General features: G+C 43.5%; 1 protein-coding gene across 2 annotated transcripts; it reads left to right on the top strand.

Moving 5' to 3' along the window:
- The first annotated feature begins 924 nt into the window (after positions 1-924).
- Positions 925-13758, top strand: ANAPC5 (anaphase promoting complex subunit 5). 2 transcript variants are annotated; one of them, XM_058851860.1, is made up of 17 exons: positions 925-1169; positions 1250-1329; positions 2004-2113; positions 2516-2711; positions 3647-3713; positions 4469-4570; positions 5658-5848; positions 6667-6748; positions 7414-7503; positions 8378-8559; positions 9029-9164; positions 9399-9473; positions 10274-10395; positions 11523-11630; positions 12154-12301; positions 12889-13051; positions 13403-13758. In XM_058851860.1, exons 1-17 carry the CDS (start codon positions 966-968, stop codon positions 13615-13617), a joined length of 2271 nt encoding a protein of 756 aa, XP_058707843.1. In that variant the 5' UTR covers positions 925-965; the 3' UTR covers positions 13618-13758. The 2 variants fall into 2 exon arrangements, with proteins under 2 accessions (XP_058707843.1, XP_058707844.1); XM_058851861.1 differs by lacking the exon at positions 12889-13051 and having other exon boundaries at positions 13403-13564.
- The last annotated feature ends 1820 nt before the right edge of the window (positions 13759-15578 follow it).

The following is a 15578-nucleotide window of genomic DNA, read 5'->3' as shown; positions in this document are numbered from 1 at the left end:
GCTGTATGAAAGATGTCTCCTTTTTAAACAAGACTCTCTGTTTAGAGAGCTCCAAAATTAATAACCCCACCAAACCACTACCCATGGTCACTTTTACCTCACCTGGTATAAGTGTGGCCATCTTCATTAATCACAGGATCATTAAAGTTGGAAAAGACTTACAAGATCATCAAGTCCAACCTGTTACCAACCACCAGACCCTATTGCAAAGTGCCATGTCTACTTGTTTCTTGGACACTTCCAGGCATGACGACTCCGTCACTTCCCCGGTCAGCCCCTTCCGATGCTTTACCACTCTTTCAGTGAAGAAATCTGTCCTGATATCCACCCTGAGCCTGCCCTGGCCCAGCCTGAGGCCGTTCCTTCTCCTCCTGTCCCTGTTCCATGGCAGCAGAGCCCGATCCCCGGCTGTCCCCTCCTGTCAGGGAGTTCTGCAAAGCCACAAGGCCCTCCTGAGCCTCCTTTTCTCCAGGCTGAGCCCCTTCCCCAGCTCCCTCAGCCTCTCCTGCTGCTCCAGCCCCTTCCCCAGCTCTGTTCCCTTGCCTGGACACGCTCCAGCCCCTCAAGGTCTTGCCTGGCATGAGGGAGCCAGAATTGACTCCAGGATTTGCAGCGCCTCAGCAGTGCCAGCACAGAGGGAAAATGTTTGTTCCCTTATCTAGCAGATAACTCCTCAAAGCTACAGCTGCCCAAGCGCAGCGCAGCCCATCCCCTCGCTGTCCCCATGGCTGTCCCCGGCCGTGGCCTGGCTGCAGCGCTGGGGAGCAGCCCCGTCACCGCCCGGTCCCTTCTCTCCCCGGAACGTCTCTGTCGCGCCCGGCCCATCGCATCGGCCCCCCAGTGGCGGCGCACAGCCCCTCCTCTGATTGGCTGCGGCGCAGCGCCCGTGCCGGCGGCGGGGGCGGTGATTGGCCGGCGGGGCGGGCGCGCGCGGTTTCCCGGGTGACGGGCGGCAGGGAGCCGCCATGGCGAGCGTGCACGAGAGCCTGTACTTCAACCCGATGCTGACGAACGGCGTCGTGCACGCCAACGTGTTCGGCGTCCGCGACTGGGTCACCCCGCACAAGATGGCTCTGCTCGTGCTGCTCAGCGAGCTGGGCCGCGCCGGCGCGCAGCTCGGCCTGCTGGAGCGGCGGCGGCTCAACCGGCTGCTGCTGCCGCTGCTGCAGGTCGGGGCCCGGGCTGGGGCGGGGGGAGAGGCGGCCCCGTTGTGTCGCGGCCTGTCGCGACATGTCGCTGTCCTCCGCAGGGTCCGGACATGGCGCTGTCGCGGCTGCGCAAGGCCATCGAGGAGTGCTGCCCGCACCTGGCCAGCTCCGTCCACATCAGGTGCGGGGCCCGTGCGGGCGGGGCGGGGGAAGAACCACCGGGGCCGCCGTGCGGATCCTCTGCGCTGTTTGTGTCCGCTCGGAGCGCTGGAAAGGGCTCTGAAACCTGTAAATGGCAGGTTTTGAAAGCATACATTTGGGCCAAAACTCTACTCCGACAGATTTCTTAACTTCTCATAATTAAGTTCTGAAAGGCACCAACATCGAAGTCGTCATATTTAAAGTTTCTGTGATCTATTGTCATATCAGATAACTCACTAAACAGCAACAGTTCCAAAAATATAATCGGTCAAAAATTTTAAATTTCAAAAATAGAAAGGGTTCCTATTTGTTTTAAGAATAACAATCTCGTCTAATATTATTATAACAACAACAACAACAATAATAATAATAGTAATAACAATAACAATGTAATGTATTATTATTGAATAGTAATCTTGTCTAATTATTCTCTTTTAATAAAAATTGAAAGAGAAAAAAAAATCCCAACCCTGATTATTATTTGGCTTACCAATATTTAATGTGGTCTTATTTATCTCAGTGTGAAAACCTCCTGGGTCCAAGAAATTAGTTATCACTTGTTTGTGTTCACTCATTTATGCAGGAAGCAGGAGAATATTTTATTTGATGTCTATATTAAAACCCTAAAAAATGTCATTTTCTTCCCCTGTTTAGGTTAAAACTTATGGCAGAAGGAGAACTGAAAGACATGGAACAATTTTTTGATGACCTTTCAGATTCATTCTCAGGGACAGAGCCAGAAGTTCACAAAACAAGTGTAGTAGGTAAATAATTGTTATCCATAAGCTGTTTTTGATGTGATATCTGTCATTGATGTGATTCCCTCAGGACAAAGCTTTGTTTTGCTGGGGAGGTGTAAAATTGCAGAATGTCATTTTTCTCTTGCTCAGATGTTGCATATTAACCGATGGTTTTGCACATTTTGAGGTTGTCACTGATTTTGACAATTTATCACTTATCTTTAGTGAGACTTGCTGCCAAATTAAAACCAGATTTACACCCTGCAACACTGAGATGAGACTCACTAATTTCCATTCCATTTCTCATTAATTTCTGTTCAATGAGGAACTAAATGATGTTGTTGAAGCTGCTGGCCGTGATTTTAGTGTCCTGTCTGCAGCAGCATCTGACATCCTGTGCTCACAGCAGGTGTTTCCCCTCTCCAGGTCTGTTCCTGCGCCACATGATCCTGGCATACAACAAACTTTCCTTCAGCCAGGTCTATAAACTTTACACAGCCCTCCAGCAGTACTTCCAAAAGGATGAGAAAAAGGATGGAGCCGACGAGAATGAGATGGAGCTGACAAATCCAGAGGAGCTGGATGGGAAAATGGAGAAAGAAGAACTTGACGGGCCTTTAAGGTGATAAATTCATGTTAAAGCCTTTCCTGTCTCTTAAGAAAATGAATCTTTGATTTTTTTAAAGCATCTTGCAGCCGGGCTGAGCTTTGTGGCCGCTCGTTTCCTTGGTGCCACCGTGTGGTAACATTTGTCAGTGGCTGGGGAAGGTGGCACTGCCTCATCCTCGCTTAGGGAGCCACAGCCCTCAGGCAGTTGCTGCCCACAGTTTCCCACTGCTGAGTGACTCCTCTGTTTTTCACATGCTAAAACTGTTGGAGAGGTCACTTCTGCTTCCAACAAGGAAAGATTGCTCAATAAGGAGAAGTTGAACGGTTTTGTTTTGCTTTTCATCAGTCTCCAAATAAAAGAACTCGTGTCTTTTTACCTCAAAAAGGAGAAGCAAGTGCTGAGAGTTTTCATCTGCTGAACAGGTGTTCCATTTGAAGAATAATCCTGAAAGTATTATATGTGTGCACATATTTAAAATCTACTTTGCAAACTGTATTTGTATAATCTTGTGCAGGAGTTGCTGCATCATCAGACAGCAGCTTTTGGGGTCTGGCTGTGTGCTGGACTTGCTGGCTTTCCACAGAGCAGCTGTTTCCAGCAGTGATGGATGTGGCCCTTCAGAAGACAGAAAAAATAGAGCAGAGCCATTTGAATATGTCAAATACTCTCTCTGCTGTTTTTCTTTAGTTTTTTTTAGGGTGCATTTAGGGTAACGTTGTTTTCAACTACAGTCTCTGCAGGTTGTAGCTAAACTGTGTGAAATCATTTGGATTGCTGAGTTTGATGGATAAATTTTGTTCTTTATTAAGTTTTCTCAGTGTTCTTTCATGCTTTAAGCTGTAATATCTCAGAAAACTTTATAAAGCAGAAGTGTGGGGTGTCTGACGAAATGTGTTTCTGTGTTGTCTTTCCTTGCCCCTGTTTCTAACCAGAGTGTTTTTTACCAGGGAAGAAGAGATAGCCTGCAGTGGGCCTCTTTCCCAGAAACAAGCAGAGTATTTTCTTTCTCAGCAGGTATGTTAATTCTCATTAAAGTGGAAGAAATGTTCCATAACATGAATTTCACCTTGAATTTTATCCACAGTGTCAGCTGTGATGTTTTCTCTGGTCTGGTAGAGGCTTGTTGATATCTTGCATGTTGTTGCTCAGTATGAGCACTTGGGGTTTTATCCAGACATGTCACCATATGCTGATATTTGGTTCTCAGAAGGTCCTTCTGCTGTGCTTGCCTCACATTTCTGTGAAATGTGCAGTTTTGTTGGTTATTCCAGCTGGTAAATAAAAAAGGGAACAGAAATACACATGGACACAAATGTCAGTAATTCAATAGTCTGTAATGCTAATTTAGGAATTACGTTTTTGTGATTTTTTATTAATTGAAACCCTTGCCAAAGCAAACTGTGGATTCATCTATTTGTTTTCCTGAGGTTTTGTGGTTTTTTGTGTGAGAAGATAAATGTAATTCCAGTGAGCTGTGTGTGGCATTAGTTCTTCACAGAGAAACTTCACCAGGATTCTTTAAGTGCCTTTAAACATTCATTTGAATAAGGTTTTATTTGACTTGGTCCCTCTGATCTCTGGAAAGTGAACACTGTAATGTAGTATGGAATCAAACTCCCACTGTCATCATAGACAGAGCTGCTACAAAATCTTCTTTAATGTCCTCTCCAAGCAGATAACAACCTGACAATCCTGTACCACAATATAATTTTATAACCCTCCTTATGGAGTTAGATATTTTACTTGTACTGTTCAAATTTTATTCCCAGGCTTCTTTACTGAAGAATGATGAGACAAAGGCTCTTGCTCCTGCATCTTTACAAAAGGAATTGAACAACTTGTTAAAATTTAATCCAGACTTTGCTGAAGCAGTAAGTATCTTTTTCTTCATCCAGAATGGTTGTAAAAGGATTTCTTATCTCTAGGGTAGGATTATTTGGAAGTAATTTATTCTCTATTGAAATATAAGTAGATGATAAAAGTGTGAGCAAGTTGCATGTAAATGTTTAGTAATTCAGACTAAAACTCCTGAAGGTACAGGAACCTTAATTAAGCAAAGTACTTCCCCTTTAAGCACAGATATAAACCTCTTCATTTTGGTGGGACTGAGTGCATTCTTGTTCAACTAAATCTAAAACTTATATCTTTTACCCACATTTTTCTAAGGAATTTCAATCCTCATACTCCTGTAGTTTAAAAGTCAGTATTAAATGCAATATCTGTTAATTTTGCTGGTTACTGTTCACTTTGCTTCTGGTCCTAAATAGCAGTTTATACTGAAAGCCACAGAAAACTCGTGCTGAGGGACATTTCCAGAACTGTGGTGTGAGCTCTTGCTTTGTCCCTCAGCATCTTCTTCTTGAGCAACTTCCATAAGTTCAGCTCTTTCCTGCCTTGCTTTCTACCTCTTCCTCCCAGCAGCCCTGGGCTGAGCAGACAGGATTTTCCTTGCTGCTGTTTGGAAGGGTATCCTTGAAAGGGCTGCCATAGTCCCTGGCTGGACTTCACAACATAAAGGATTATCCTGCCCAGGTCTCAATGACAAAAAAAAGTACATAATTTTAGCATCTCCTTTCTATCTGCACAGCATTTGGAAGCAGTGCTGATGTTTCTCAGTATCTTCCTGAGTGCAGACACTGTGGGAGTCCTGCCTCCATTCCCACTCTCACTTCACACATAAATACAGGGATTCCACCTCTGTACAGATCTCAGACTCGCTGGGATCATTCTGACAAACAGATCTTGTAATCTTCACCATTTGGCAGATCCTGTTAGGGCAGAGAGCCAATTTTGTCCAAGAAATTACCCAATTTTATCCAGAAATTCTGCCCAGGTACTATCACTATTGCAACTTCTGATCACTATTTCACGGTTTTGGACAAAAATAAGTAATAATTATAAACAAAAACTCTGGTTTAGTATCTATACAATTAAAGCTGATTTTGTTTCCCTTTCCAGCATTATTTAAGCTACTTAAACAACCTCAGGGTGCAAGATGTCTTCAGCTCCACACACAGCCTCCTGCATTACTTTGACCGGCTGATCCTCACCGGGGCAGAGAGCAAAAGCAACGGGGACGAGGGCTACGGGCGGAGCCTGCGCTACGCCGCGCTCAACCTGGCGGCACTGCACTGCCGCTTCGGCCACTAGTAAGGAACTCACCCTGGGACATCTCAAAGTGTTGACAAACAGAGCTCTCCTTCCTTCTGGAAATCCCTTCAGGGCCTTTCTCTCACTTGGCAGCAGCTGTGGTTGGGTTGGGATCATCTTGCCATCTTGATTTGTTTGGGTTTGTTTTTTGTTTTGATGTTTATTTGGTTTCCATAATAACTGAGACATCTAAGAGTTGGCATTTGTTTGTGTCCTGGGTATTTTAAGTGTTCAATTATGTTTCCATGACCTCAGAAGGGTCAGTGGGCATGATTGCCTATTCTCATCCATATTCTCAAGAAAGTGTGGTTGGTTTTCTGCAAGTCAGCATAGAGCTGGTAGTCTGGCAAAACAATAATTAAACATAAAAAACCATCTGAGCTTTTAAAATTTAAAATGCCATACAGGTGGGATTTATTTTGTTGATAAAGCTGGCCTGCCCATCATCATTTATGGTTTGAATTTATTGATTGCTGCCTGGAGGCATGATGTGAAAGGACTGGAGAGGGGAAGGACACTGCAAAGTTGAGAACAGCAATTTCTACACAGGCAGATTCTAAATGTTGCCCCTGTTCAAGCAATAACTTGGCACCATGGTATCTACAGGGTTTGAAAGCCTGTGTAGGGGTTACAGCTGCATTTTGGTCAGACACTGTCCTGAAAACCAGAATGCACTGCAGAGTGGTGGGAGGAAAACACAGGCTGTTAAATCAGAGATCTGAGTGCATTATGTATAATTCAGATCAATATTCCTCTGGATCAGGATGCTGTATCTTAAGCACTGTAGGAATACTAATTGTTCTCCCTGTGCTCATAGCCAGCAGGCTGAACTGGCACTTCAGGAAGCCATCAGGATTGCCCAGGAGTCCAATGACCACGTCTGCCTGCAGCACTGCCTGGTAAGAGCTCTGTTCAAACGGGGCTTGAGTCGTTCTGCTCAGTGAACTGTTGCACAACTTCTCTCACAGCAGCATTTGACTGCCCAGCAGTGGGGTGACATTGCTCCTGGCACACAGGGCAACATCTGCAGGATCATGGGATGTTTTCTTGCAGCTCAGGGTTAATTTCTTAAGCAGGAGTTTTTATCCTAGAGATCTCAGCAATAAGCTCAAAGTTGGGTCTTAGATGTTGTAAAAAGAAGAAGTATTTCAGAAGCTTCCTCCTTCCTATCTGTTGAATTCTCAGAGTAACCAGCTACCTTTAGAGCAAGCAAAGTGGGAGGGAAGGACTTGGATTTCTCTCTATTTTTTTTCCTGTAATTAACATTATAATGAGTTGACATCAATGCTATCAAGCTCCTGTGGTGCAGCATTCCACAGTTCCCTGTATTTTTGTGCATCACTGAACCTCCACCAGCGTTGGCTGGTGCCACACCAGCATCCCAGCCTAGCTGCACTTCTGATATGTTTTGCTGTGCAGCATTTAGTAGAAGTTTCCTTAGAATCAATCCTCAAGTGGTTTGTATTTCCAGTGGGTTTTTGTGCATTCTGTAACAGCAAGCCAAGTTAAAAGTGCTGCATCCATCAGTTATTTGCAATGAGATTTTGATCTTTTTCCTTGCTAGAGTTGGTTGTACATCCTGGAGCAGAAGATATTTGATAGCTGTGTTCTGCTGGAGCACTCTGTGAACAAATCCTTACATTTTGGATTGCCAGTGAGTCCATTTCATCAATCCTTTATTCTGGGACAAATCCATATGGTGATGGGGGTGTGTGTGTGTGTGATCAGAGTTTGTGGTTTTGTGGCTTGTCTGTTCAAAATATGTGACTGGATTTAAGCAAACATGTTTTAACCCTCCAAAATCTAGCTGTTTCTATGACTTTTATTCTTCTTATTAGTAAGCCAGAGCGTTATTGCAAGGCTCACTGGTTTTCCTTCTAACTTGTTTGATTTTCAGGCAGAAAACCTCTCTGTGGCTACTGGCCCAGGCATCATTTTGGTACAGTCTGGTGCTCAGGGAAGGTTCTTAGGCCTCCACCTTCCCTGAAGCTCAGTTCTGATACCTCTGGCAGGGCTTTGCACACGTTTACTTGTACAGCTCTGTGAAATCTTGCAGGGCAGCCTTCCCCTTTGGTAGTTTGTGCCCTGGTAGATCTGTTGTCTGATAATGTTTAGTTCTTCCCCAAATCCACAATTCCTTTTTTTAAAGAATTGTTCTAAAATGGACCAAACTGCTGTTGTTGGGAGAAAGGAGTAGACATGTCCTCTTTGTGGGGAAGGGAAGGAAAGCAAAGGCTGTTTTCAGAGCAGTTCTGGAGAAATCCAGGTACTGGTCCTGTCCTCCTCCATAAGATTTCTGTGTGGGGGAGTGGAAATTACCTTTCACATCCAACAAAATGACATTCACATATGTGTGGGTGTGCATAAGTGAGTATTTAAAGAAATGCCTGGAGCAGTGTTCCTTTGTCTGTGCTGTCTTTTTGGGATTCTTTTTTAGCAGTTCAGAACTCTGCTCCAGTGTAATTTGCAAGCCTGGGTTACTCTGCTGTCTTCCAACACTCTAGATATGTTTTTTTCCTTCTTCCCAGTATCTTGCTTCCTTGGGAATACAGTCCTTGGTTCAGCAAAGAGCTTTTGCAGGAAAGGCTGCCAACAAACTAATGGATGCCTTAAAAGATTCTGATCTGTTGCATTGGAAGCACAGCCTGTCAGAGCTCATTGACATCAGCATAGCACAGAAAACAGCCATTTGGAGATTATATGGCCGCAGGTATTTGCTTTGTTTGGAACTCCTGGATTAGCTGCTGCACTTGTTAGCAAATAATGCATTTATATAGGTGTAACAAGTGAGTGTGTCTCGCCAGTGCACTAAAATAAAGCAATCAGACTGTGATTCAGTACAGGCTGAGTGCAATTATTTCCATTCTCTTGTGTTCCTTTAAAACTCATACTGAAGAAGAGATAGAGTTTCCATTTAGTAGTGGCAAATAGCTCATAAATTGTTCCTATGCCCCCACTTTGAGCATCTCTGTGCTTTGGCTGTGTGCAGCTTTCAGTCTGTAGTACTTGCTGTGCCTGCACAGTCCAGAGTCCTTGGACAGCAGTTGTTTTGCAAGTTTTCCTTCTCCCCAGGCTCCTGGCTTAACCAGACAATGTAGACTATTGTCATAACAAGACCATAGATTAAAAATGGTTGTTGTTTGCTGCTTGAAAACTAAAAGATATTTCTCTTGCACAAGCACCATGGCACTTCAACAAGCCCAGACCTTGCTGAGCATGAACAGTCTGGAGGCTGTGAACGTGGGCGTTCAGCAGAACAACACCGAGTCCTTTGCCGTGGTGTTGTGTCACCTGGCAGAGCTGCACGCCGAGCAGGTGAGCTCTAGGGCTGCTTGCACCAGGTGCCATTTGGTGAGAAGAAATGTGGGTGTTACTGGCACAGGGTGCAAGACTTGACTTGTGGTTCTTTCTGCCTGCTCTGGGGGCAGAGATGATGCAGGGTGTTTGCTTGGCAAAGCCCTTCCCTGAGGGTTGTGCTGGAAGGGAGGGGAGCAGGACACCCCCCTGCCCCTGCCCTGGTGCATTAATCAGTGTCCTTCTGTATTCCAGGGCTACTTTGCAGCTGCTTCTGAAATACTGAAACACCTAAAGGAGAGATTCCCTCCCAACAGTCAGCATGCACAGGTAGAATACTTAGCATTCAGCCTGTAAGTTATGTAATATTATACAGTGTGATCTGAATCCCACTGCTCCTGAATTTTCCTCTGGATGCCTTGGGCTATACATTTTCTCATTTCCCTTGGCTCATCCTCATGGGAAGCTGTACAGCATTAGCTTTTTTACAAAATCATGGAAAAGCTGCCTGTGTTGTTTTCAGACTGGTGAGATGTTTCTCTCAACACAGCCTCCTAAGATGAAGCTGTTCAAGTAGAAATTTCATTAACAGAGGAATATACATCTCCTTCATGAGCACATAGAGCAGTTAAATGCTCTGCATTGACTTGAAGCTTCAAAGTTCTGTTTAATTAGTGCTGCTTATTTTGATATATTACAATCCAGAAATAACTGAGATAATTGGCTAATAACCTGATTTTTGTGTGACTCTGGGAAACATTTCCAGAGGAGTCTATAAAATAGTATTTACACTGATGTGTTGAAAATCCCATTAAATATACTATGAGCTTTCTCTTTTCACTACAGAACAAGTCTACTTGTCTGCAATTCTCAAATCATTAGTAATGATTTAAAAGACTCTTTTTACTTAAAATGCAGTCAAGTAGGTGAGCTTCGATATTGAAACATTAATCCAGACCTGAGTATTTCTGTTGAGGACAGTAATTCAGTAAATCCAATAATTGGAGAGTGGAGTTAGTGTGTCTAGACATAAATACCCCCAGGGGAAAATAAGAAGTAAATTCTAATTTGTGATTAGAAAATGAGCAGGCACAACTTCTAAAACTTGTTTCTGGATGTTCTTTGTTTAGCTTTGGATGCTGTTTGATCAGAAAATACAGTTTGAGCGAGCCATGAATGATGGCAGATACCATGTAGCAGATTCTCTAGTAGCAGGAATTACAGCACTTAATAGCATTGAAGGTGTATACAGGTAAGAAATTGTGGGTCTTCATGCACTTGCAGGTGTGTTCCATGAAGATAATGAAATATTTAGCAAAATTATCACTGGCAGCCTCATGTGCTTGTATATTTTTCCCTTTCTAGAACTGGTTAGGGTCATGTTGTCTAACCTATAGGGTTATTCCCTTAGAGCATCCTGCAATAATAATTTGTAGTAGTTTCTCTGGACATTTTAAGAACTGGAATAGCTGAAGCTGGTGTTATTTTAGAGCTATGAATCTGTTGTGGTAACATCTTCAAAATCTGCTATACTCAAACCTGAGCAGAAAGCAGATTTTTATGTCAAATAGCTGGGGTGGGAGCTCAGGCCTTGAGCAAATTCCTCTGTGGCCTTGTTTCTACATCTCCAAAATGGAACAGTGTGATTTTTTTTTTTCACTCACCTTAATGGGGTCTTGTTTCTAAATGAGAATAATGTGTTAAAAATAGTTACAGCTGAAACTTGGTATTTGGTGAGTATGAAAACCAGCTTAGTGTTCAAAGAATTTCTTGTCGATTTTCAGTGAGGCAAAACACCTAAAAGTAGCCAGTGCCAGTCAGCCCAAAGAGCAATATTCAAGCTGTGGGACCTGATGCTTGTCCTTCTGGAATTGGACTGATCACGAATTCCCTGATCTTTAAATGTTCTGCTCAGTGTCTGGTTCAGGGCATTTGTACCCATCCCCTGCTGCTGTGCATTTGGTCCTGACTTCCCTGTTCTCCATTTTCCTGTTGCTCCATATCCTTGTTAGCTCAGGACAATTTTAGCTGCTTTACCTCATACCTGTTTTTCTCACAGATAATTACTTATGCTTTCTAGTTTGCATGTCCTCCCACTTCTGCTGCCTGTTTGGCCTTTGGTTTTGGCAATCCCTGGTTTCTATCTAAAGCTATTTTATGAGTTTGATCCTTTTTGCTTGGGAGTTGTCCAGTTGGCACCAGGGAGATCTGTTTTTCCTCCTGTCTGTGTGTGCAGCATGTGTACACTTTGTCAGGATGCCAGTCTGCAGTTACAAGAAACACAGGTCACAAAATAGAGACCTGATTTACTGTGTTCTGAAGAGCAGAATTCTATGCAAAATACAAAAATACAGTGATGTTTTCTTTGTACCACAACAGAAAAGCCATTGTATTGAAAGCTCAAAATCAAATGTCAGAGGCACACAAACTTCTGCAGAAATTGTTGATCCACTGCCAGAAAATCAAGAACACCGAGATGGTGATTAGGTAAGAATATTTCATTTTCAGAGTATTAAAGCCACTTTGCAGTGATTAGAATCAGCCATTTCAATTTGTCTGTGTTCAGACTTCACTAGTCTTCAGATTACCTGCTGTGATTCCGAGATTACAGAGTCATTTCAATTATTAATCACAGTATGGAGAAATCCTCAAAATATTGTGTCATTTAAATCTAGTTCTTTTTAATATGTAAACTAAAACGTGGTAAACTTAAAAGATCCATGAAGGTTCGTGGAAGAAGGGAACACTGCATTTAAAATAAGTAGGAAATGGAAATGTATGTGTGTGTAGTTTTACCTTGGTGTAAATCTTAAGAGAGCTACAGTGTTATTTAATCTTTTTTATGTCTGTGGCATCTCCTTTTAAGGGTGTAATTTAAATTTATTGTACATGCAGCAGCGTAATTCATAACAAAAGCAATACCATTGTGGATAGAATAATTCCCTGAGAAACAAGTGGGTATTTTTCATCCAGAGTAAAGGTTTGTAACTGCTCACCCCTGTTTGTTCAGGGTGCTGTTGTCCATAGCAGAGCTGTACTGGAGATCCTCGTGTCACACCATCGCGCTGCCGGTGCTGCTCCAGGCTCTGGCCCTCGCTCGGGAGTACAGCCTGCAGTACTTGGCTTCTGAAACTGTGCTGAACTTGGCTTTCTCCCAGGTAGGTCTGATTTGTGTTTTCACAGGGCTGCAGGGCAACATTTATTCTGGGGATCTGGATGCTGTTTTTACTCCTGTGAGATTTAAGAACACAACCTCGTTGGAATTAAATTATTGATTCTGAAGAAGCAAACTCTGAATGTAAAAGCTTTCAAGGAAGTTAATAAAAGTTGAGTTTCATGTGTATCACTAAAATGTATAGTTATTGTATATAATTAAGCAACATAAAATTCCCCTGTCTTAATGTCTTCAGTTATTTTTTTATGCTGGTATATTGGCTTTATAGTAGCACAGGTTGGCTTGTATATTAAAAATAATGCTGGTAATGAGTTCAGTTGTATTGTTTATTCTGAGAGGCGTGGCTGTCAGCACTGACTGAGTAGAGAAGCCTTTCCCAATCATTTCAGAGAGCAGCTCATTTCTACTCACAGGTTTTGATTTAAAAGAAGATTGTAGGGAAAAAGTTGAAAAAAAAAATTGTGTTACATTATGTTATTAGAAACAGACAGGGCTTGTGTTGGTGTTCCCTGAAGAAGCTGCTCATATCAGTGGATTCCTGTGTGAAACCAGCAAGTATTTCTCTTTCAGCTGATCCTTGGCATTCCTGAACAAGCCCTGAATATCCTGCACATGGCAATAGAACCTGTCTTGGCCCATGGAGCCGTCCTGGACAAGGGCTGTGCCATGTTCTTGGTGGCCAAATGTCAGGTGGCATCTGCAGCTTCCTACACTCCACAAAAAAAGATTGAAGGTAGTGTGAAGAGTAATTCTCTCTGAAACAGCTCAGAAGTGCAAACCAGTGTCTGTACTGGAGTCCTGCTACACCAGAGTGTGTTACCTGCTTATTGGATACAAAATTAACTTGGAATTAGTTGTTCCACAGATGTTTATAATGGAACATTGTTTATCTGCATACTTTCACACACATATTTTGCAGCAAAGGCTGAATAATAGAAACTAGCTGAGAGACCATGTTGCTAAGACACAAATGGTTTTGAAAAGCTGAGGAATTTATAATTGGCCTCCTTAGACTTGAGCTGCCTTGCTTGGAGTTCTTACTGTGATATTTTCTTAAATATGACTGTCCCCCTTTTTCCCACAGCTTTGGAATCTGCTATCTTGAATCTAAATGAAGCCAAGGCTTACTTTGCCAAAGTGGACTGTAAAGAGCAGCTCAGAGACGTTCTCTACTTCCAAGCCCGGCTGTTCCACACCCTCGGCAAGACCCAGGAAAGGAACAAATGTGCCATGTTGTTCCGTCAGTTGCACCAGGAGCTGCCAGCACACGGTGTCCCCTTAATCAACGCCTTCAAGTGATGCATTTAAAGATGAGATTTGTTTGTTTTCCTGTTTCGGTTTTGTTTGGTTTGATTTTTTTTTTTTTTTTTTACAAACATCTTTTTATTGTATTCAGTCATCCGTGTTTCAGAATAACTGCCAATAAATCATGATCTGCTCTTGAACAGACTTGTGTTTTGTAACACAAACATCGTTTTCCACTCATTTCACTTTTATTCTGTACTTGAAATGAAGAAATTAGTAGGGAAAAAAGAGAAAAGACCCTCTTGACTGTGTTAAAAGCACACTGAGGGGAGCAGTGCAGTCACGAAGTAGTGTTCTGTTCTTAGTAGTGACATTTCCTGAATCAATGCAGGCTTTATGGACACACGGGTACAAAAAACAGTGGAAAATGTAGGCAAAGCTCCTTTGTGCTCTTTTTAAGTGGTATGGGAGGGGGAGTCTCATTTGAAACATGTCCTTGCTTTTAACCTGTCTGCAGTTGTTTACGCTGCAGAAACAGATGGTGCTGGCAGGAGGGGAAAAGACAGAGAGGTTCAGTCAGAGAGGTGTAACAGTGCAAAGTCCTGGCACTGTTGTTTCGTGTGTCCTTGTGCAGAGGGGGGATGAGAAGAGTGAAGAGTGGGAAACAACAGCCCCAGCTCAGCTGAAATGTTTTTATTGTGTGTGTTCTCCCCTCAGCACTGTGTGTCATTCACCTGCTCTACTTTTAGGGGTGAATAAACAATTGATGTATCTGGAGGGGCCTCCAAGAAATCTGGAGAGGGACTTTGGACAAGGGCTGGAGTGAGAGGACAAGGGAGAATGGCTTCCCACTGGCAGAGGGCAGGGTTAGAGGAGACACTGAGGAGAAATTCTCCCTTGTGAGGGTGGGGAGGGAGGCACTGGGACAGGATGCCCAGAGAAGATGTGGCTGTCTCATCCCTGGAATGTCCAAGGCCAGGTTGGGTGAGGCTTGGAGCAGCCTGGGATAGCAGAAGATGTCCCTGCCCATGAGATGGTTGTTGAGGTCCCTTCTACCTCAAACCATTCTATAATTGAATCTGTGATGTGCTAGCACTGACTGCTGACAACGAGATCCTCATTTTGGAAGAAAATTTCATTTTGGCTGTAGTGTGGAATTTGAGGGCAGATGGGATTGCACTCCTGTGAGTGTAAATCTTTAGTGAGTGACAGTCACCTGGTGAATATATAAAAGCTGAGCATCATTAAACCCCAGGAGACACCCTGCTTTGAAGCAGTAGATTTAACTGTGGCATTATCAGCAACGACAAAGCAAGACCAGACCTAAACCTGGTTCTGCTGGAGCCCAGCCAGGTAAGGAGGAAGAGAGAAGCACTAAGGTGTGGTTGAGACAAGGCTAGTCCGGTGTTAGTTTACACATTCCATTAATTAGTGCTGCATCGGGGCTGTTGGCAGATCATCACAGCCTTGATTTTAAGACGATGTTTCCAACAGCAAAGGGGAACCCAGCTTTGTGGAACACTGGTGATGGCTCATTGCATCTGCTGTGTTTTAATCAACATCGAGGAATTTAATCCTTAAAATGTGCTATGGTAAGTGCATAAAGCTGATTTTTAGAGTGGTTTTCAAGATTCTGGTCAGAAATAGAGTGTTTATTGACAAAGCTGGCATGGAGGGCTCGCTCTGCTCTGGGGAGCTCTACAGGGTCAAAGTGGTGGCTACAAACGAGCCTTGAAACAAAATGAGGAAGAGGGTCTGGCCAGGCTGGGGCATTTGTATCTGCTCGAGGCTGAAGGCGCTGCTTCATGAAAAGAAAACCGGGGGCGAGCTTGGTGCAGAAATGGTGCTGGATGGAAATAAAAACCAACCCCAAATACTGGAGAAAGCGAGGGATATGTTTACCGAGGGCTGGTGTCAGCTGGGGTGTTCAAGGCCCTACCCGTGAGCTCTGTCTCAGCGCTACAGAACTGCAACTTGTGTGGGAACGGTTCGGTGGTGGCCTCTGTGACATTTCC

The sequence above is a fragment of the Poecile atricapillus genome, chromosome 16, assembly GCF_030490865.1.
Source record: "Poecile atricapillus isolate bPoeAtr1 chromosome 16, bPoeAtr1.hap1, whole genome shotgun sequence".
Taxonomy (NCBI): domain Eukaryota; kingdom Metazoa; phylum Chordata; class Aves; order Passeriformes; family Paridae; genus Poecile; species Poecile atricapillus.
This window is presented reverse-complemented; position numbering and strand designations above follow the sequence as displayed.